Source organism: Neofelis nebulosa, chromosome 15 (genome assembly GCF_028018385.1).
Source record: "Neofelis nebulosa isolate mNeoNeb1 chromosome 15, mNeoNeb1.pri, whole genome shotgun sequence".
Lineage (NCBI taxonomy): Eukaryota > Metazoa > Chordata > Mammalia > Carnivora > Felidae > Neofelis > Neofelis nebulosa.
The window spans coordinates 54410657-54432093 of record NC_080796.1 but is presented as its reverse complement, the minus strand read 5'-3'; the positions used below and the strand labels follow the sequence as shown (position 1 = coordinate 54432093).

Below are 21437 nucleotides of genomic sequence, written 5' to 3'. Positions count from 1 at the left end.
GCATCTAACTCATGGTTTTGGCTAAGATCATGATCTCACAGTTTTGGGGGATTTTGTCTCTCCTTTCTCTCTTGCGCTCCTCCCCACCCCCCATAAACATTAAAAAAATTTAAAAGGGGGGGGGAATAAAAGTATAAGTTTGTATTTCTTGTATCTACAGAAAGAACCTCTAGAAAGATACACTCAAGACTTAAATAGTCATGTAGGGTGGTGGGAACTAGGTAGATGGGACTAGTTGCATTATTTTCAACCTTTCACAATTTAAATGACTTAATTTAAAAAGTAATTGCAGGGCGCCTGGGTGGCTTAGTTGGTTAAGCGTCTGACTTTGGTTCAGGTCATGACCTCACAGTTCGTGAGTTTAAGCCCCACGTCGGGTTCTGTGTTGACAGCTTAAAGCCTGGAGCCTGCTTTGGATTTCGTGTCTCCCTCTCTCTCTGCCACTTCTCTGCTCACACTTTCTCTCTCTTCTCTCAAAAATAAATAAACATTAATAAAAATTTTTAATAAAAAAAATAAAAAGTAATTGCAGTGTTTTTTCTACCAATTGTGAATAACTAAAATTTGCATTTTTGAAGTGAATGCTAACTTAAAAAAAAACCTTTCCCTATGGATATGTATTTATGTTTAGATACATTTTATGTACATGTGTGGTAATGGAGTATATGTTCTTTGAAGTGACCAGTTAATTTCAGTCATCGCAGTAATTTGTAAGCTAAATTGTTAAAAATAATTTGTCTTTTAAAGACTTTTAAATATAAATTAGTCTTTTATAATAAACTGTTTTACAAAGCTGCTTTAAAACTTTTTTCCCCCTTAGGAAATTATACATATAAAGTAAGAAATTACAAATATTGAGCATTTTACTTGTAATAATGTCTAGTATATGTGTTCAAATATTGAGCTTCTCACCTAAATCTTTTTAAATCTTCAGCAACATCAGCAAGCATAGACAGAAGTGCCCCTCTAGAAATAGGTCTTCAGCGATCTACCCAAGGTATGTTTTGCTGTGTATTTATATTGAACTTTTAAAAACTTACTCCAAAACCATATATTTACTTTTCTTTTTTTTTTCTTAAAGTCAAAAGAGCTGCAGATGAAGTTTTAGCAGAAGCAAAGAAACCACGAATTGAGGTAATGGAATTTTATTTTAAATATGAATTGTAGTGTTACAAAATTGAGATTGTATATGAATACAAATTCTTTTTCATAGTAGTCCTAGGAGTTTTTTTCTGGAAAAATTGTAGTATTATGAGTGTTTGATTAATAGCAGTTGAGGTATAATTTAAGATCTTTTACAGGGGCGCCTGGGTGGCTCAGTCGGTTGAACGTCCAGCTTCAGCTCAGGTCATGATCTCACTGCTTGTGAGTTCGAGCCCCGTGTCAGGCTCTGTGCTGACAGCTCAGAGCCTGGAGCCTGCTTCGGGTTCTGTGCCTCCCCCTCTCTCTGCCCCAACCCACTCTTATTCTGTCTCTCTCAAAAATAAACAAACATTTAAAAAAAAAAAAAAAGATCTTTTATGTACAAACTGTGTGGTGGACATATCACTTTATTTTTCTTTGCCTCTTTGATGAAAATGTTGGGCTTCATCAGGAGTTGGGAAATTTCTTCTGTAAAAGTCCAGATAGTAAATATTTTAGGCTTTTTGGGCCATTTAGTTTCTGTTCAGCTATTCCACCCTGCTATCATAGTGTGAAAGCAGGCATAAGCAATACGTAAATGAACTGACAGGACTGTATTTCAGTAAAATTTTATAAAACAGGTGGTGAGCCTACCTTTGGGTTGTAGTTTGCCTATCCCTGGAATAACATGGTATGAGAATTTGCTGTACTCTTTTTTTTTTTTTTTTTTTTTTTTAACGTTATTTATTTTTGAGAGGGAGAGAGAACAAGCATGAGCGGGGGAGGGTGGAGAGAGGGAGACACGGAATCCGAGGCAGGCTCCAGGCTCTGAGCTGTCATCAGAGAGCCGGATGCAGGGCTCGAGCTCATGAACCATGAGATCATGACCTGAGTTAAAGTCGGATGCTTAGCCAGCAGTGGAATACTAATATTGGTAAATAAGGATAGTTCACATGAAATAGAACCTGTATGAGAAATTCAGTTAACTTTAGAAAGAAGCATAAGACAGTTAAGCCTTGGAAATTTTAATTATATGAGTATAAGACTCTTTATTTAAAATTTTTTTTTTTTTTTTTAAATTTTTTTCAACATTTTTTTTTTATTTATTTTTGGGACAGAGAGACAGAGCATGAACGGGGGAGGGGCAGAGAGAGAGGGAGACACAGAATCGGAAACAGGCTCCAGGCTCCGAGCCATCAGCCCAGAGCCTGACGCGGGGCTCGAACTCACGGACCGCGAGATCGTGACCTGGCTGAAGTCGGATGCTTAACCGACTGCGCCACCCAGGCGCCCCTAAAATTTTTGACAAGTCTCAGATCAGTTACATATAAAACCCAGTGCAAATGGAAGATTAGGTACTAGAGATACACTTAAAATCTGAGAAATGAGTACCAATTAACAGTATAGGAAATAACACTTGTAGTCATCATTAATTTAACATTACTAGAAACCATAACTCTTCTTTTCACACTTGTATAAAAATCAAACAGGTGTACCTTTGGCCTACTACATAAACAGCAGAGCATCCACAATTAAGGATAAAAAGGTAACTGTTAAAGGGACAGAGTTGTCGACATGTAATCTTTATATATTCATTGACAAAATTTGATGCTGAAACAGTGTAATTTTAATTAATTTCAAAACAACGTAATTTTCATTAAGCAAACTCTGAGACATGGACATGGTATTTTAGTTAAGGATAGTAATGATAGTTAGCTCATTGTTCCTAATCTGTTCTGGGTGACGTTTTGTACACTTTATATTAGCTTGTGTAATCCTAAGCCACAACCTTCTGAAGTTGGCAGTCTTGTGCATGCCATCAATGAGCAAACACCTCAGACGGAACAAGTTACTTGCTGAGGTTCACAGAACCAGGAATAGAGCCTAGACGGTCTGGCTCCTAGCCATTCCACTATATATACTGATTACAAATTTTGTAGCAGTAAAATGAGTTTCCACCTGTTCTCTCTGTATGAAGGAAGATTGGGACCCACTGTGAACAAAATGAGTGAATTTAAAGATACTAATTACTTGGAAAAACCCGAAATTTACAGTTTTAATTATTTGGAAAACAATTGAACATGTCAGAAATGCTGATTTGCCTGGATACCATTAACTTGAAAATCAACAAGAAATAGCATAATAAAATTCTTTCCAGAGTATTTATAGAGTTAAAAGAGTTACATAAACAGTTATGTTACATTAACAGTTTTTAGTTCACTGCGTGTATGTTGGGAACCTGCAAGGCACTAGGCTCAGAGAGAGAAACCTTGAGGGCAAAGATTCTGAACTTATTAAAGTCTAGGCTGCAGTTGTCTTTAAAATCAGTAGTTTCCTAAGGAACTTGAGTTCCTTGTGCTGGACCTTCATTACAGATGTCTAAAATTTAATGCAGTTTGCTAAAATACTTTGTGTTCATGTCAGCAATATGTCTGTTTTAAATGATAGGTTAATAATAGAGCATGAATTGGAGCAGAGCATCTTTTTAGATCTCTTGAGTATACTGATTGCGATTTATACAATATCATATTTTGTTAGCCATAAACACTGACTCATTTCCTCAGTTGTCTCATTTGTTGAATGTGGGCAGTGAACTAGATCAAGTTTTGTTTTGTTTTTTTTAATGTTTTTATTTTTGAGAGCAAGCGAGCTTGAGTGGGGGAGGGGCAGCGAGAGGGGGAGACACAGAATCTGAAGCAGGCTCCAGACTCTGAGCTGTCAGCACAGAGCTAGATGCAGGGCTCGAACTCATGAACCGTGAGATCATGACCTGAGCCAAAGTTGGACGCTTAACCGACTGAGCCGTGCAAGTGCCCCAATCAAGTTTTGGTTTTAAATGAACATATTTCAGAGTAAATTTTACCTGAAATTCTAACATGCAGGTTAGAAAAAAGCTGAGCTACCAAGATTGAATTCAGAGCAGTGTCCCATGGGTCAGTTTGTAGGAAAAGCCTAATGTTCCGAGGAACATGCTTTGAAAACTATTAAAGCTACACTTCCTGTCATCAGAAATTCTGATGGATTTACGACCTGGGGCAACAGATGCAAAAAACTAGCTCCAAAATGAAATTTTTGACTGTGGTGAGGGCTTTTCATAAAATTTACTAATCAACTTTTCTGAAGAGAAGGAATTTATTTGTGGTGTATTTTTATGAATAAAAGTAGCTGTGTTACATTATAGGAAGAAAAAAGCTGCTGTGGAACACCTGGGTGGCTCAGTTGGTTAAGCATCTGACTCTTTAAATTTAAAGTTTATTTTTAAGAGAGAAAACAACCGGGGAAGGGATAGATAGAGGGGGCAAGGCAGAATCCCCAGCAGGCCCCACATCGGCAGCACACAAAGGAGCCTGACTTGGGGCTCAAACTCCTGAGCCAAAATCAAGAGTCTGCTGCTTAAGTGACTGGGGCACCCAGGCGCCCTTTAAGCGTCTGACTCTTGATTTTGACTCAGATCATGATCTCAGGCTTGGTGAGATTGAGCCCTACCCTGTGTTGGGCTCCATCTGACAGGCTGACAGTGGAGCCTGTTTGGGATTCTCTCTCATCTCTCCGCCCCTCCCCCCACTTGCCCTCTCTGTGTGTCTCTTTTTCCTTCAAAATAAGTAAATAAACATTAAAAAAAAGTTGCTGAAGTTCTTTGGTAAGCTTTTAATCAGTTCTACAGTTTAATCAGTGATCAGTTTAATCAGTCATCTAATATTTACTTATTTATCATTATTTTTTCATTAATTTTAGTTGAGAGAGGGAGAGAGAGAGCTTGCAAACAGGGAAGAGGGGCAGTGGGAGAGAGACTGGGAATCTTAAGTAGGCCTTCACACTCAGCACAGAGCCTGGTGCAGGGCTTGATCCCACCACCTTGGGATCATGACCTGTTGAACCAAAATCAGTCAGTCGCTTGACCAACTGAGCCACCCAGGCGCCCCCCCCCAACTTGTATTTATGTAACTAAAAGTAATCTTAAAGTTGAGTTGATTTAAGGCCAGTGATGCCTAGAAAGTTATAGGCAGGAACTTATGTAAAGAAAAGTTACATATAGTTTTTTTTGTTGTTCTAAAAGTTAAATAAAGGGCCACCTGGGTTCCTCAGTCAGTTAAGCATCCAACTTCGGCTCAGGTCATGATCTCACAGTGAGTTTGAGCCCCACATTGGGTTCACTGCTATCAGCCTGTCAACACAGAGCCTGCTTCATATCCTCTGTCCCCCTCGCTCTCTGCCCCTCCCCCACTTGCACGCACTATCTCTCAAAATAAATAAAAGTTAAATAAAAATTTAGAATATTCACTAACCAGCGATTATTTTCAGGATGAAGAGTGTGTGCGTCTTGATAAAGAAAGATTGGCTGCTCGTTTGGAGGGTCACAAAGAAGGGATTGTACAGACTGAGCAGATCAGGTAAGATTTTCTTTAGTAGAAAGTGTTGTATAAGTGTATATGGAAAAAGAGATATTAACATGCCATCTATGTTAATTTTACCTTTTGCATTTATTACGTGCTTCTGTGCCCTAAGTTTAAAAGATGATGTGTGAGCCTATTTTATGGTAGGGGAGATTGAAAGCTAATGATGCTTTCTGGAAAGCCTTGTTCTTGGTACTATTACCACATTGATCTTTCCTGTTTAAAATTACTCCATAACCAAGCCACTCATTTATTTTGTGATCTCTTGTTGATTTATAGCAGAGGTCAGCAAACTTTTTTGTACAGTGACACGTATTAAATACTTTTGGCTTTGAAGGTCATGTGGGTTTTTTTTTTTTGCATCTATTTAATGCTTGTGGTAGGGAAAGCAGTCTGTGATTGCTCTAGTTCATAAGAGAATTAGCATGGCTAGATTTGGCTTGTGGTATTATTTTGTTTATCCCTGAATTTTACTATAATTAGAATCCCTTCATAATTTTTCCTTGGGACAATATAGTGCTTTGGAAATTCTATCCAAACTAAAAAATTCAATGCGGATCTTTAAAAGCTTTATTAAAGATGGTTAACATGGCAGGAAGCTGCACATATTTAAAGCATATTTGTTGATAAGCTTTCACATATGTATACATCTGTGAAACCATCATCATAATCCAGAACATGAATGTAACATCACTGCTATAAATTTCTTCTGTACCTTTATGATTTCATACTTCTACCTATCCCTACATCCTTCCCTCTCCAGGAAACCAATGATCTGTTGATTAATTTTTTTCTGGAGTTAAGTATAAATGGAGTTATGTAGTATATACTTCTTTGGTGGTCTGGCCTCTTATTTAGCATAATTATTTTGAGATTCATCCATGTTGCTGAATGTGTCAGTAGTTCATTCTTTATTATTGGTGAGTAGTTTATTCTTTTCCATTGTATAGGTGTAACAATGTTTTCCTAGGCAACTGTTTATGGACATTTTACTTGTTGGTGTTTTTTCGTTATTACAGCTAAAGCTGTGATCATTTATATACAAGTTTTTTATGGACATAAGTTTTCATTTTTACTGAGTAAATACCTAGAGGAGGAATGATTGAATCATGTAGTGTTTTGTTTTAGATTTACCTTTTTAAGACATCACCAGACTTTTCAAAGTGATTATACCATTTCACATTTCTACCATGAATATATGAGTCCTACTTTCTTCACAGCCTTGCCAACACTTGGTGTGATCAGGCTTTTTAATTTTAGCCATGCTAAAAGGTATGAGATGATATCTCATTATGATTTTGTCTTGCACTTACCTCATGATTAATGAAATTACGAGCATCTTTTTGTGTGCTTAATTTGCCATCTTATATCATGTTTAGTGAAGGTTGTTCAAATTTTTGTCCTTTTTTTTTTTTTTTTATTGGATTGGATTGTTTTCTTATTATTGGGTTTTGTAAGTTTGTTGTATGTTCTGGATAGAAGTCCTTTTTCAGACATTGGCTTTGCAGGTATTTTTCCCAGTCTGTGACTTATCTTTACATTCTCTAGCTGCCTTTTGAAGAGCAGCTTGTTTTAATTTTTGTGATGTCTCATTTATCAGTGCATTCTTTTGTAAATTATCTTTTGGTGTTGTAATTAAGGAATCTTTGCTTGAACAAAGTCACCTAAGACTGTCTTGTATTTTCTTGTAGAAATTTTTTTAATTTTAGGGTTTACATTTATGTATTTATTTTTATTATTATTACTTTATTTTTTAAAATTATTTTTGAGAGAGAGCACGACGAATGGGGGCGGGGCAGAGAGAGAGAGGGAGACACAGGATCTGAAGCAGTCTCCAGGCTCTGATCTGTCAGCACAGAGCCTGATGCAGGGCCTGAACTCCCAAAACGCGAGATCATGACCTGAGCTGAAGTCAGACGCTTAACTGACTGAGCTACCCAGGCACCTCTAGGTTTTACATTTAAGTCTGTGATCTACCTTTAGTTAAAATTTTTGAATGGGGTGCACAGTATGGCTCAAAATTCATTCATTTTTTACGATGTAGGTATTGAAGTTCAGTTTTGTGCCAGTTACGCCCAATAGTTTCAGTGTTACTGGTGTCCAGTTAATTCTTTGCACTTGTGTAAAAAATCAGTTGTTTCTGGATCCATTCTATACTGTTCATCTGTTTGTCTTTTTGCCAGTGCCAAACTGTTTCATTAGTTTTAAAATCAGATAGTGTTAGCTTTCCAACTTTGTTTTTCTGTTTCAAGGATGTTTTTGCTCTTTTAGGTTCTTTGCATTTCCGCATGAGTTTTGGAGTTAACGTGTCAGTTCCTACAAAAAACTTACTGGGATTTGATTGGAATTGCATTAAATCTATAGACCAATTTGAGAATTGCTATCTTAAAAATTTGAGTCTTCTGACTTATGAACAAGATGTACTTATTTTCCCTTCTAGTAATGGAGAGGTATTTAGATCTTTAATTTCTTTAAACGTTTCATGGTTTTCAGTGTATAGGTCTTATACGTCTTTTTGTTGTATTTCATACTTTTTGGTGCTATTGTAAGTGATATTTTAAAAATATATCAATTCTTGATTTACTGCTAGTATAGAAATACAGTTGATTTTTGGGTATGGATCTTGTATCCTGCAGTCATGTTAAACTCATTGATTAGTTCTTGTAACTTTTTTGTAGCTATCATTAATTTTTCTACATAGATAATTATGTTGTCTACATATAAAATACATTTTTTTTCTTTTTTCTTTTTTTCTTTCTAAACTGGATGCCTTATGTTTCTTGTCTAATTGCACTGGCTAGACTCACTAATTGCTTATTAATCTGATGTTGAAGAAGCAGTGAGATTAGACATTCTTACCTCATTCCTCATCTTAGGGGAAAGCAGTCTTTAACCATTAAGCATGTTAGCTTAGGTTTTTTTGTTAGATAGCCTTCAGCAGGTTGAGGAAGTATCTTTTTGTTCCTAGTTTGCTGATAGTTTATCAGGAAGGAATGTTAGCTATTGTCACATGCTTTTTCTGATTCTACTGAATTGATCATGTAGTTTTTCTTTTTTGTTAATATGGTAAATTAATGTTTTGATGTTTGCATTTTCATTGATTAATTCTACTTCATTTATTTATTTATTTTTTTAAGTTTATATATTTTGAGAGAGGGAACAAGTGGAGGAGGGGCAGAGAGAAGGAGAGACAGAATCACAAGCAGGCCCTACGCCATCAGCATAGAGCCCAGTTTGGGGCTTGAACTCACGAACTGAGATCATTACCTGAGCTGAGATCTAGAGTCACTTAACCGACTGTGCCACCCAGGCACCCCTTTACTTCATTATTTTATTGTCTTGCTGCATAACAAATTAACCTGAAACATAGTGGCTTAAACAGCACATGTTTATTTATTTTTAAAGTTTATTTTGAGAGTGAGCAAGGGTGGGACACAGAGAGAGGGAGGGAGAGAGAGAATCCCAAGCAGGCCCTGTGCTGTCAGCATGGAGCCTGATGTGGGACTCTGACCCACAAACCATGAGATCATGACCTGAGCTGAAAACAAGAGTCACATGCTTAACTGACTGAGCTACCCAAGTGCCCCAGAAAGTATGTTGATTGTCTTACAGCTTTCTGTGGGTCAGGAGTCTTGGAGTGACTCTGCTTTAGGGCCTCTCACAGAGTTTCAATTAAGGTGTTGACCAGGTTTGTGTTCTCATGTGTAGGCTTGATAGGAGAAGGATCTACTTCTAAGCACACTCATGTGCTTGTTGGCATAATTTAGTTCCTTACTGGTTGTTAGACTAATACTTCAGTTCCTCAGATGTTATCTAGAGGACTCTCTTCGTTCTTTGCCACATTTGGTCTCCATAGAATATTTCACGGTATTATATCTTGCTTCATCAGAGTGAGCAAGTAAGAGTGGAAGAGAGCTGTCAAGCAAGATAGAAGTTTTTTATAGCCAAATCTTCGGAGTGACACCCTGTCACTTGTACAGCATTTTAATTTTTAGAAGCAAGGTTTAGCCCACACATACACATAGGAAGAGGATTACACGAGTGTGAATGCCAAGAGGGGGATGTTGTTAATAATCATTTCACTAGTTGCTTACCATGATCATGATGTATTTTTGTTATATGTCATTGAACTATACTTTAAAAATTTATATAGAAATTTTGTACCTATGTTCATGAGGTCTGTAGTTTTCTTACGATGTCTTGGTCTTGTTTCTTATCAAGATAATTCCTATCAAGATAATCCAGCTCAGAATGAGTTGGAAAGTATTTCCTTTTCTTCAATTTTCTGGAAAACTTTGTTTAGAATTAGTATTATTTCTTCCTGCATTTGGGAAAATTTATTAGTAAAATCGTCTGTACTATAGTTTTCTTTATTTTTATTTATTTCACATAAGATTTTCAACTACATGTTCAGTTTAATAGTTATATGTTTATTCTGGTCCTCTCTCTTTTTTCTCTTTCTGTCCTTTGAATGTTTCTTTGAAAGAGTTTGTCTGTTTCATCTATATTGTTCAGTTTATTGTCGTAAGGTTGTTCATAATTTCCTTTTATGTTGTCTAAGATCTATAATGATGTCCCCTCTTTCATTCTTTGATATTAGCAATTGTGTGTTTTCTGTTAGTTTCTTTATTGTCCAACCAAAATTGATCAATTTTATTGATCTTTTCAAAGAATCCGATTGGGATTTTCCTCTTTAGTTTTTTTTTTTCTTTTCCCTTTGTTTTTGATTCTTCAATTTCTGTTCTGATCTTTATGATTTACTTTGTTTTGCTTACTCTGGGTTTAATATGCTCTATTTTTTATAGTTTCTTAGAGGAAAATCAATAACTTCAGCTTCCACTGTAAGTACTGCCTTCATGGCATCTCATGTTTTGGTATGTTGTGTTTTCATTTTCATTCAGTTCAAAATTTCTAATTTCCCTTGTGATTTCTTCTTTGACTCATGGATTGTTTTTAAATGAGGTGTTTAGTTTCCAAATATTTGGGGTTTTCTAGAGATCTTTGTTACTTATTTCAAACAGTCTGTTACAAAGTATGGTTATATTTATATGACTTTGAATCCTTTGATAAGTATTAAAACTTGTTTTTTGGCCCCAAATATGGTCTTTTCTGTAGGCACTTGAAAAGAATGTTTATTCTGCTGTTATTTTGCAGTGTCTTGCAATGGGCAGGAAGGTCAACTTTGTTGATAGTGTTAATCAAGTCTTCTATATCCTTATTTTCTGTCTTACTTGTATTATTATCAAGATAGAATTATTGAACTCTTTGGCTGTGGATTTGTCTATTTTTCCTTGCATTTCTATCAGATTTTGTTCTCTGACTACTTTGAAGCTCTGTTATTAGGTGTAAATGTTTAGCATTCTGTTCTCTTGATGAACGAATCTTCTTATCGTTATAAAATGACCTTTATCCCTAGCAATATTTTTTGTTGAAAAAATTTACTTTCTCATAATTCACCTAGACACTCCTCCAGCTTTTTTTTGGCTTATGATATCTCTTTATTCTTTTACTTTCTGAAACAAATTGTGGTAAAAAAACACATAACATAAAATTTATCATTGTAACTTATTTTTTTATTTTTATTATTTAAAAAATTTTAAGTTTATTTATTTTGAGAGAGAGAGAGAGCAAGCAGGATAAAGGCAGAGAGAGAGAGGGGAGAGAGAGAACCTCTGTGCTCACAGTGCAGAGCCCAAGATAGGTAGGGCTTCAACTCATGAACAGTGAGATCATGACCTGAACTAAAATCAGGAGTTGGACGCTTATCCGACTCAGCCACCCAGGCACCCCTATCATTGTAGCTGTTTTAAAGTGTGCAGTTCATAGTCTTGAGTACTTTCATATTGTTGTGCAACCATGTCCAAAACTCTCTTCATCCTGAAAACTGGAATCCTTTTACTTTTAACCTGTCTATAGTTTTAAGTGCCTTTTTTGTGTTTAGATCTTTTATACTTAGTGTGATTATTGATATGGTTAATTTTAGTTCATTTTGCTTATTTTTTATTGGTCTCTTCTTTGTCCTATTTTTGGAATAAATGAATATTTGTTATAATTCTGTTTTTTCTTATATCTGTTGGCTTACTAGTTACGTTTTGTTATTAGTGTTTGCTTTAGGACTTTTTCTGTGTGTGGTTTATAGCATCACAGTCTACCTGCAAGTGTTAGGCTACTTCATATATCATATGGGTACCTTAAAATACTTAGACGTATGCATGTTCTTGTTTAAAGAGTTCTTTTTTAAAGAGATTTAAGTAAGAAAAAAATATTATGTATTTATAGATACCATTGCCATTGTTCTTCATTTTTTTGTGCAGATCCTCTTAACCTGTTTTTTTCTATTCTTGAAAGACTCCTTTTCACATTTCTTCTTATGTAGACCTGCTGGTGATTAATTCTTTCAACCTTTTTAAAAATAAGTTTATATGTTTTTGAGAGAGAGAGAGTGCATGTGCACAAGTGGGGGAGGGGCAGAGAGAGAGGGCACAGAGGATCTGAAGAGGATTTGTGTGTCAGCACAGAGCCCCAGGCAGGGGCTTGAACTCACAGATTGTGAGATCATGACCTGAGCTGAAATTGGACACTTAACCGAGCCACCCAGGTGCCCCTCAACTTTTTTATTGCTAAAGAAGTTTTTATTTTGCCTTTTTTTTTTTTTTAAGGATTTTGACTGGATATAAAATTCTTAAGCTATATCCTCTTAAGGACAAATCTTTGACTATGATGAGTTACATCCTCATAAACCCATTGTAAGTAGAAAATGTCATAAGCCCAAAATGCGTTTAATACACCTTACCTACCAAACGTCATTGCTTAACCTCGGCTACTTTAAATATGCTTAGAGCACTTTCATTAGCCTGCAGTTGGGCAAAGTCATCTAATATAAAGCCTATTGTATAATAAAGTGTCGAATATTTCATGTAATTTATTGAATACTGTACTGAAAGTATAAAACAGAATAGATGGATGGGTACAGAATGATCTTAAGTATCAGTTATTTATCATGGTGATCGCACGGCTGACTGAGAGCTGTGGCTTGCTGCCATTGCACGTATCACGAGAGAGCGTCATACCACTAGCCTGCGAAAAAGTGATAATTTGGATCACGGTTTCTACTGAATGCATATCTCTTTTGCATCACGTAAAGTTGAAAAATTGTAAGTTACTTACCATTGTAAGTCAGGTCCATCTCTACTTTAAAGATGTACCATTGTCTCCTTGATTACATTGTTGTTGATGAGAAGTCTATCATCAGTGTTTTTTAAATTTTTAAATTTTTTAATGAAATGTGTCTTTTTTTCCTCTGGCTACTTTAAAAGTTTTCTCTATTACAGGTTTTGAGCTGTTTAATTGTCCCATAACTTGGTGTTTTCTTAATGGTTTTTGTGCTTGAGGCCCATTGAGCTTTTTCAGGGAATGTTTTGTTCATAATTTTTATTGAATTGAGAAAATTTCTGTTTTTTCACATATTTGGGTTTTTTCTATTCACTTGGATAGTTTAATAACTTTCTTCTGTGGTTATATTTGTGATATATTTGTATCCATCATATTTTTTTTTATCTCTATAAGTTGGTTAAATATATACTCCATGTCTCTTTTTAATTTGTTGAATGTGTAGAATAGAGTTACAATAATTATTTTAATGTCTTTGCTAATCCTCCATCTGTGTCAATTTATAATTGTTTTTGAATTTTCCTAAATTTTCTTTAGTTTTGTTTTGGGATATAGTAAAATCACTTGGAAATAGTTTGTTCCTTTTGTGTCTGGTTTTAAGATTTGTTATGTGAGCAGCGTTCACTTAAGATAATTATTCCCCACCCATTGCCTGTACACGATCATTCAGAGTACCTACTGCCCCAGAGGTGTGAGGTTTTCATTCTGCTTGTGGGAACAGGAACTAATCTTTACCCTCTGTGAGCTCTGGGCATTGTTCCCTTTAATCCTTTTGGCTGGTTTCTATACCCAATTTTTATTTCCTCATATTCCTGTGCTAATCAGTATTCTGGAATACTGTATACTTCAGTGTAGCTCTTTCTTCTCCAGTACTTAGGCCTCTGAATTCCAGCCACTTTGGTTTTGCTGGACTCTCAGCTCCATTTCTCAGCTCAGGTAATCCACTTAGTTTTGCCTGGATTCTCCTCCCTGTGCCATTTCTGGAAACTTTCAAGGGTGTAAACTGCAGCATTCATAGGGCTCACTTATTCTGGTTTTCATTTGTCATAGATCATGGTCTCTTACTGCTTGATACCAGGTATTTAGTAAGTTACTCTTTAATGTATTTTTGACTGGTTTCGAAGCAGGAGGGTTAATCAAGTCTTTGCTCCTTGATTTTAGGTGGAAGTAAAACTCCAGTGATTGAAAGTTCAATTCACTTTAATTATAATTTAGGAATGTATTTGCTTTGATTCAAGATATACTGGTATGCTTTAGATCATAAAGAAAAATTGCACAGCATTATATAAAATGAGTCAAATACTAGATGCATGTTGAGCATCTGCTATAAAGTACCTTCATATTTTATATAAACTAACTAGTGTACTATATAATACTACCATATTTAAAACTGCAGGAATTCCTGTCCTTTTTCCAGATGTTGTTTAAATGTATTTCAAGACTGTCATCTTGTGATTAGAATAATAATTTTGTCAACTGTTAAGGTACCCAAACCCTTTTTAACTCTTTTTCTCATTTTACATTGTAAAAAAAAGACACTGAACTTATCATCTTAATGAAATTTATACTGTGTGTTAAGTCTTTTTCTTATAGTCTCCAAACATAGCCCCTGTTTGCTGTTTTGCCTGTTACTTGAAAATCAAGTAAAGGAAGGAAAAAGAAAACTGCAAAATATGGTTTAATCTTTCAGATAGTATAAGGAGTATATGTTTATGTGGCATATAAAAACCTCCATCACCTGTAAAATGGGTATGTTATACATTATGACATGTAAGTTTGAAACCTTGAAATGAATTTCAGGGAAAAGCTAAGCTTTGAATTCTTTACAGAATGAAATTTTCTCTCACCACCCCCCCCCCCCCCCCCCCCGCCCTCGCATGGTGGCATGTGTTTGTGTATGTGTGTATAGTTTCTGTGGATGGAGAGGCATTGGCAAATAAGAGTCTGAGAAAATGTTAAGCACCTATATTAATGGGTTCTACCGTTTCTGGGGGGAAGAGCTAAACACATGAGAAGATTTCTTCTGCATTGATCCTTCTAAGAAATTACTGATTTACTCATTGAGTAATATTTCTACATGGACTTTTTATAGATCTTAACGTGATTATTAAGTACCAAGTATGTAAGTTTTAGATAAGATCTTAATTATTGCCACTTAAGGCATTTTTACCCAGAACTTATAAGTGTAACAAAATATATTTATGACGTGTTCAAAGGATCCTGCTGTAAAAATTTTAAAAGAAAAAATTGCTTTCAGGTCTTTGTCTGAAGCTATGTCAGTGGAAAAAATTGCTGCAATCAAAGCCAAAATTATGGCTAAGAAAAGATCTACTATCAAGACTGATTTAGATGATGATATAACTGCCCTCAAACAGAGGAGTTTTGTGGACGCTGAAGTGGATGTGACACGAGATATTGTCAGCAGAGAGAGAGTATGGAGGACACGAACAACTATCTTACAGAGCACAGGAAAGGTAATTAAAGTATTTCACTCATTCATTAGAGTGAGTGTGTGTGTATCTAATTTGTGATTGGTTATACAATTGGCTAAAATTTGCTATTAGCAACTTTCAAGTTTTATCTTTGAAAGGTCAGTAATAATACAGGTTTCTAAGTGGCCATATTTACTATTCCATCGTAGTATATAAGAAAGTGATGAAAGTCTGAATCACAGTGCAAGTCCTTGATTTACTCCTCTATTGTAAATCCAAAGAATAGCCCAGTTTTCTTGTTGATAAGGTTTTTGGTTTACTCTAATGAACAGGGAATATTGATGGCCAGCTGTGTGGTCATTAAAATAATTATTGTTTTTCCCCACAAAGTAGAAACTTATGAGAATCAGCAGTCATTTATTTGTGTATTTTATACATATTCTGTTGTGTGGGTGTAGCGATATTTTTCTTTGTTAATGGTTTTAGGTGGTTTTATTTTGGTTTTTTGGTTCTAGGATTGTGGGATTCCCCCCGCCCCCCTTACTTCTCCTTTCCTCCTTTGTCTCCTTCCGTCTCATTTCATGATTACACATAATGCATTAAAAAAATCCTCATACATATACCTTTATGCATTTATTTGTATACAGCAAAAGGATTAATTCCTAGAAGCAAATTTCTGGTTAACAGAGATGTATACTTTAAATTTTGAAAGATAAAAATTTGAGGGGCACCTGGGTGGCTCAGTCGGTTGAGCGTCCGACTTCAGCTCAGGTCATGATCTCGTGGTCAGTGAGTTCGAGCCGTGTGTCAGGCTCTGTGCTGACCGCTCAGAGCCTGGAGACTGCTTCGGATTCTGTCTCCCTCTCTCTCTGCCCCTCCCCCACCTATGCTCTGTCTCTCTCTCTGTCAAAAATAAATAAACATTAAAAAAAAAAAAAGGAAAGATAAAAATTTGAAAGATACCGGATATTTGGTATCTTTTTTTTTTTTAATGTTTATTTTTGAGAGAGAGAGAGAGAGAGAGAGGGAGAGCAAGAGCTAGAGAGCATGAGACTCACACACACACGCGCATACACGCACGCATCAACACATGAGTGGGGGAAGTGCGGAGAGAGGGAGACAGGATCCAAAGTGGGCTCTGCGCTGACAGCAGAGAGCATGATGCAGGGCTCAAGCTCACGGACTGCGAGATCATGACCTAAGCTGAAACCAAGAGTCCTAGTCACTTAATCGACTGAGCCACCCAGGCGGCCCTGGATGTTTGGTATCTTAATGGATCTCCATAAAGAGTGCATTGGTTCTGTTTGATTTACATATTTCCATCTGTCTTTCTCTCCCTCACCTCCCAATTTTCTCTTAAATATTAGTTCTCCACTGATGTGCAGTTGTTAATGGTGATTTAGTAAGGGAGTTTGCAGGAGTGTGTGAGATTGCCAATGAAAGGAAACTTTAACATTGCTTTAGGTGGATTGGTTTTATTTGCAGATTTTGGATTCTGGCCTTATAAGTTTGCTGTGCCTTGTTACTATGAATCAGATTACTTGAAAAGAGTATATGAAGGAAAGAATTTTTGTCCTTTTGTATTTTGACATGTTTTACAAAGTACTTGGGGTCAAGATTAGGAATCATTTTCCAGAGCTTAGAATTAAATAGAGAAATCTGAGAATATAAATAAACTTCAGTTTTTGTATTTATTGTAAAGTGATCTGCCGATACTAATTTTCACTGCCTAATGTGATTAAAATTTGAATATCACAACCTGCTAATGTTCTACCAATGTTCATTATAGTAGCCAAAATTTTTGAATCTCCTAGCAAAGGAATAAAACTTAGGTGCTATGCTCCATCTTACTTTTAGAAATGAATTTTCAAGAAACTGAGATGAACAATTTTCTTTGAGCTCTAGGTGGCAGGGTTTTCCCATCATTTCAAAACTTAGTGTTCTAATTTCATTTAGTGTTATTGCCACCAGAGTATAATTTAAGAAATAATGGTTTAAGAATTGTTTGGTAGCCAAGTTTGTTTCTATGAGTGTTAACATTTTTAGAAACCAGAAACAATGTTTTGACTAATAGTCTTTCTGTATCCCATTTTTATCTTCTAAACACTAAAAAATCTTTTAGGTACTCTGTCTGAGAATCTTTTAGGTACTCTGTGATTTGATTTGATTTGATTTTACTTTATTTTATTCTATTTTATTTTTTGATGTTTATTTGGAGAGGGAGAGAGAGTGTGAGCAGGGAAGAGGCAGAGAGAGAGGAAGAGAAAGAGTGCAAGCAGGGGAGAGGCAGAGAGGGAGAGAGAGAATCCCAAGCAGGCTCTGCACTGTTAGTGCCAAACCCAACGCAGGGCTTGAACTCACAAACCATAAGATAATGACCCGAGCTGAAATCAAGAGTCAGACGCTTAACCAGCTGAGCCACCCAGATACCCCCAGGCCCTATGATTTTAGATAGACCTTCATTATTCCAGGGATTAGTGCCTTCTTACTTTCTGAGTTTGTGGAATAAAATGTTCTAGGTACCATGAGAAAAATAAGTATGTTACTTTATAGTTATATCATTATTGCAAGCACCCCAAATAAAGCAACCTGATTTTATAATGCCATTAAAAACATAACTTTTAAACTTAAAAATTAGTAGTGTTCCTTGTTGAAAAATTGTAAGAGATCATTAAAAGGAAGATAATAATCACTTATAATTCTACCACACAAAAATAACTGATAATATGGATTCTTCTGGAGTAGTGTTCCTCACACAATACTTGATTATTTTTAAAGTAATGAGATTTGATTTTCAAGTATTTTCAGTGATTTTCATAGTAGGATTAAGAATTTATTTGCATTTGTCCCTGTGTTGGCCTTTGTACTGCTGGTAAAAAGCAGTGGTTGGTTAAGTGCTGGCATCTTTGCATGAGTCAAGTTTTTACAGATCTTTTAGGGGTGCCTATGTGGCTCAGTTGGTTGAGCAGCTGACTCTTGATGTCGGCTCAGGTCATGATCCCAGGATTGTGGGATCGAGCCCTGCGTCGGGCTCCAGGTTGAGCATGGCATCTGCTTGATTCTTTCTTTCTCTTCCTCTGTCTTTCTCCCTCTTAAAAAAAAAAAAAAAAAAAAAAAAAAAAAAAAATCTTTGAAAAGTGTGCATTGACTCCTAACAAACAGTATTTCAAAACTTTCCACATCTCATATAAATTGTAGCAACCTGAGGTTAGTACTGGAGTTTATCATATCTAGAAGAAGAGATAGTAGTTGATTTCTTTAAGAATTAAGAAGCCTAGGGGCGCCTGGGTGGCGCAGTCGGTTAAGCGTCCGACTTCAGCCAGGTCACGATCTCGCGGTCCGTGAGTTCGAGCCCCGCGTCAGGCTCTGGGCTGATGGCTCGGAGCCTGGAGCCTGTTTCGGATTCTGTGTCTCCCTCTCTCTCTGCCCCTCCCCCATTCATGCTCTGTCTCTCTCTGTCCCCCAAAAAAAAAAAAAAAGTTGAAAAAAAAGAATTAAGAAGCCTCTTTTGATAATATATCTATCATTTTTACTTCAGTGTTAACTTTTTTCCTGGCTACATATTTCAAGAGAGGCAGAATATGAATATAGCCAATTAAACAGTTTAAGTAAAATAAAAATAATAAGCTGTGTTTATAGTATTTGGTTTTTGGATCAGTTTTTTAGTAGTAGTAGTTTGATTTTTATTTATGTATATACTAAAAAACACTTCAGAATGATGTAGTAGGGAAGAACTGATAGGAAGAAAACAGTCTGAAGTTATTTATTAAATAAACTTACTCTCTTTGACTATTTAATTTTAAGTGGGCTAATTAAAATCCATTTATATTTTAGAATTTTTCCAAGAATATTTTTGCAATTCTTCAGTCTGTAAAAGCCAGAGAAGAAGGACGTGCACCTGAACAGCGACCAGCTCCAAATGCAGCACCTGTGGTAAGAATGTTTTCTTGCTTATATATTAATTAATTAATTAATTAATTTTAATGAAAATGACTCTTGTTTTTCAGTATTGTAATTTTGATTTAAAAAATTTTTTTTTAATTTATTTTTGAGAGACAATGTGAGCAAGGGAGGGGCAGAGAGGGAGAGGGAGAGAGAGAGAGAGAGAGAGAGAGAGAGAGAGAGAGAGAGAGAGAGAAAATCCCATGGGCTCCACATTATCAGTACAGAGCCTGATGCGGGGCTTGAACCCATGGAACTGTGAGATCACGATCTGAGGCGAAACCAAGAGTTAGACTCTTAACTGATTGGACTACCCAGGTGCCCCTCAGTATTGTAATTTGAAAACAAAGTTTTTAAATCAGTAACTTTTAATTCTTTCGCTGCTTTAACAGTCCTGAAGGATTTGGAAATCTTCCCCACTGTTAAAACTTACACAATGAGATCTCACCACTTACACAATGAGATCTCACCACACACAAGTTAAAATGGCTTTTATCAAAAAGACGGAAAGTGTGGGCAAGGATGTGGAGCAAAAGGAACCTTTATGCATCCTTGGTGGGAATGTAATTGATGTCACCACTAGGGAAAACAGCATGGAAGTTCCTCAAAAAATTAAAAATAGAACTACTGTATGAACTAGCAGTCCTACTTCCAGCTATTTATTGAAGAAAATGAAAACAGTAACTTGGAAAGATATATGCATTCTCATGTTCATTGAAGCATTACTTACAATAGCCAAGATACACAAACAACCTAAGTGTTCATTGATGGATGAATGGATAAAGAAATTGTGGTATATACAACAATGGAATATTTTTCAGCTATAAAATAGATTGTAATCTTGACTTTTGTGACAGCGTAGATAGACCTTGAGGGTGTTATGCTTAAGTGAGATAAGTTAGAGACACATAGCTTATTCTCTCTTTTATATGTGGAATCTTAATAACAAAACCAGCTTCTAGATACAGAGGACAAATTAGTGGTTGCTAGAGGTGGGGGTGGGTGGGAGTGTGAGAAATAGATAAAGGGGGTCAAAAGATAAACCAACAGCAATAATTAAAAAAACCCCAAGCAACCAAAACAAAAAAAAGTTACTTCAGCAATAATTCTTAACTAGAGATATACTTGGGTTAGAATCTGAAAGTGGTAAATCTGTTGTATAAAGTAATGTACCTACCTGGGGCGCCTGGGTGGCTTGGTCGGTTAAGCGTTCGACTTCGGCTCAAGTCATGATCTCATGGTCCGTGAGTTCGAGCCCCGCGTCGGGCTCTGTGCTGACAGCTCAGAGCCTGGAGCCTGTTTCAGATTCTGTGTCTCCCTCTCTCTCTGCCCCTCCCCTGTTCATGCTCTGTCTCTCTCTGTCTCAAAAATAAACGTTAAAAAAAAAAACAACGTACCTATTCATTTTTGCTTGGGAGAGTCATTACCATTGTTAGAGATATAAACCCTATGAACAGTCCACTCTGGGAGCTTTTTCTGAATCATTCATATCTGTGACTTCTTGGTGAATGTATTGTGTTTCTCTTGATCACAGATCATTTGGTTCTTTCATTGTACCTTAGTTTTAGCCACTTGGGTTGACTGCCTCATTGAGTTGCCACTTAGGACTTTTCCAAAGTAAATTTCATGTATGACCTATATTTAAACCCAGATATACCCTCCAGTTTTGTTGAAAATCCTTCGAGCTAGTCATATGATTCAACAAAAGATAAAAAATACAAATTGTTTTTATTTTATATAGTTTTCAGAAGCATATTAAAATTTGAAAGAGCACTAATACAGTCTGCAAGATCTAGTAGTTTTGCTTGTTCATGAAATCATTGGTATTTAATTTTTTAGAGGTAGTGGACTTTTGTTGGTATTTAGGTTACTTTGAGTTGACCTTCCAGCCAGTACTTAAGTGCCTACTGTTTGTCAGACAGTGTGCTAACAAAAATAGAAGAGATAGCTGCCGTCTTTGAGCTTAAAGTCTAGTAGGACATAGAGATGAGTAAAAAAACTAGTGGAACAACTTACGGTGATAAGGGTACTTGTAATTGTGAATTGGTTAATGTTTTGAACAGCAATTGGTAGGAAACTTATGTAAAATCTTAAAACAGTTAAACCGTTATCCTTGTGATTTAGTTATCTCTGTATTCCCATAATCATTAAAATATATAAAAATTTTAAATTAGGCATTTAACTACAGAAGTATATACTTAGTGACAGTCTTGAATGAACTATCTTTTATCTGGATTAATACTTAAGGTAGTATCCTATTGTAACAAAATGAAGAGTATTTTTTTGTCTTTTGGAATACCATGAATTTCCCAAGCAATTTTGGTAATATTCCTTAAATATACTTTTTTAGGTTATTATAGGCTGAATTTCAGATAAA

At 35.9% G+C, this 21437-nt stretch overlaps 1 protein-coding gene across 2 annotated transcripts in view; it reads left to right on the top strand.

Annotated features, from left to right (window-relative positions):
- The window catches only part of CDC73 (cell division cycle 73), a 135041-nt gene that overhangs the window by 11336 nt on the left and 102268 nt on the right, over window positions 1–21437 (top strand). For both annotated transcript variants that reach the window (XM_058700586.1, XM_058700587.1), the window contains exons 4-8: window positions 935–997; window positions 1082–1134; window positions 5425–5513; window positions 14944–15160; window positions 18953–19051. In XM_058700586.1, the coding sequence (XP_058556569.1) occupies window positions 935–997; window positions 1082–1134; window positions 5425–5513; window positions 14944–15160; window positions 18953–19051 (521 nt within the window). The remainder of the gene's footprint in view (window positions 1–934; window positions 998–1081; window positions 1135–5424; window positions 5514–14943; window positions 15161–18952; window positions 19052–21437) is intronic.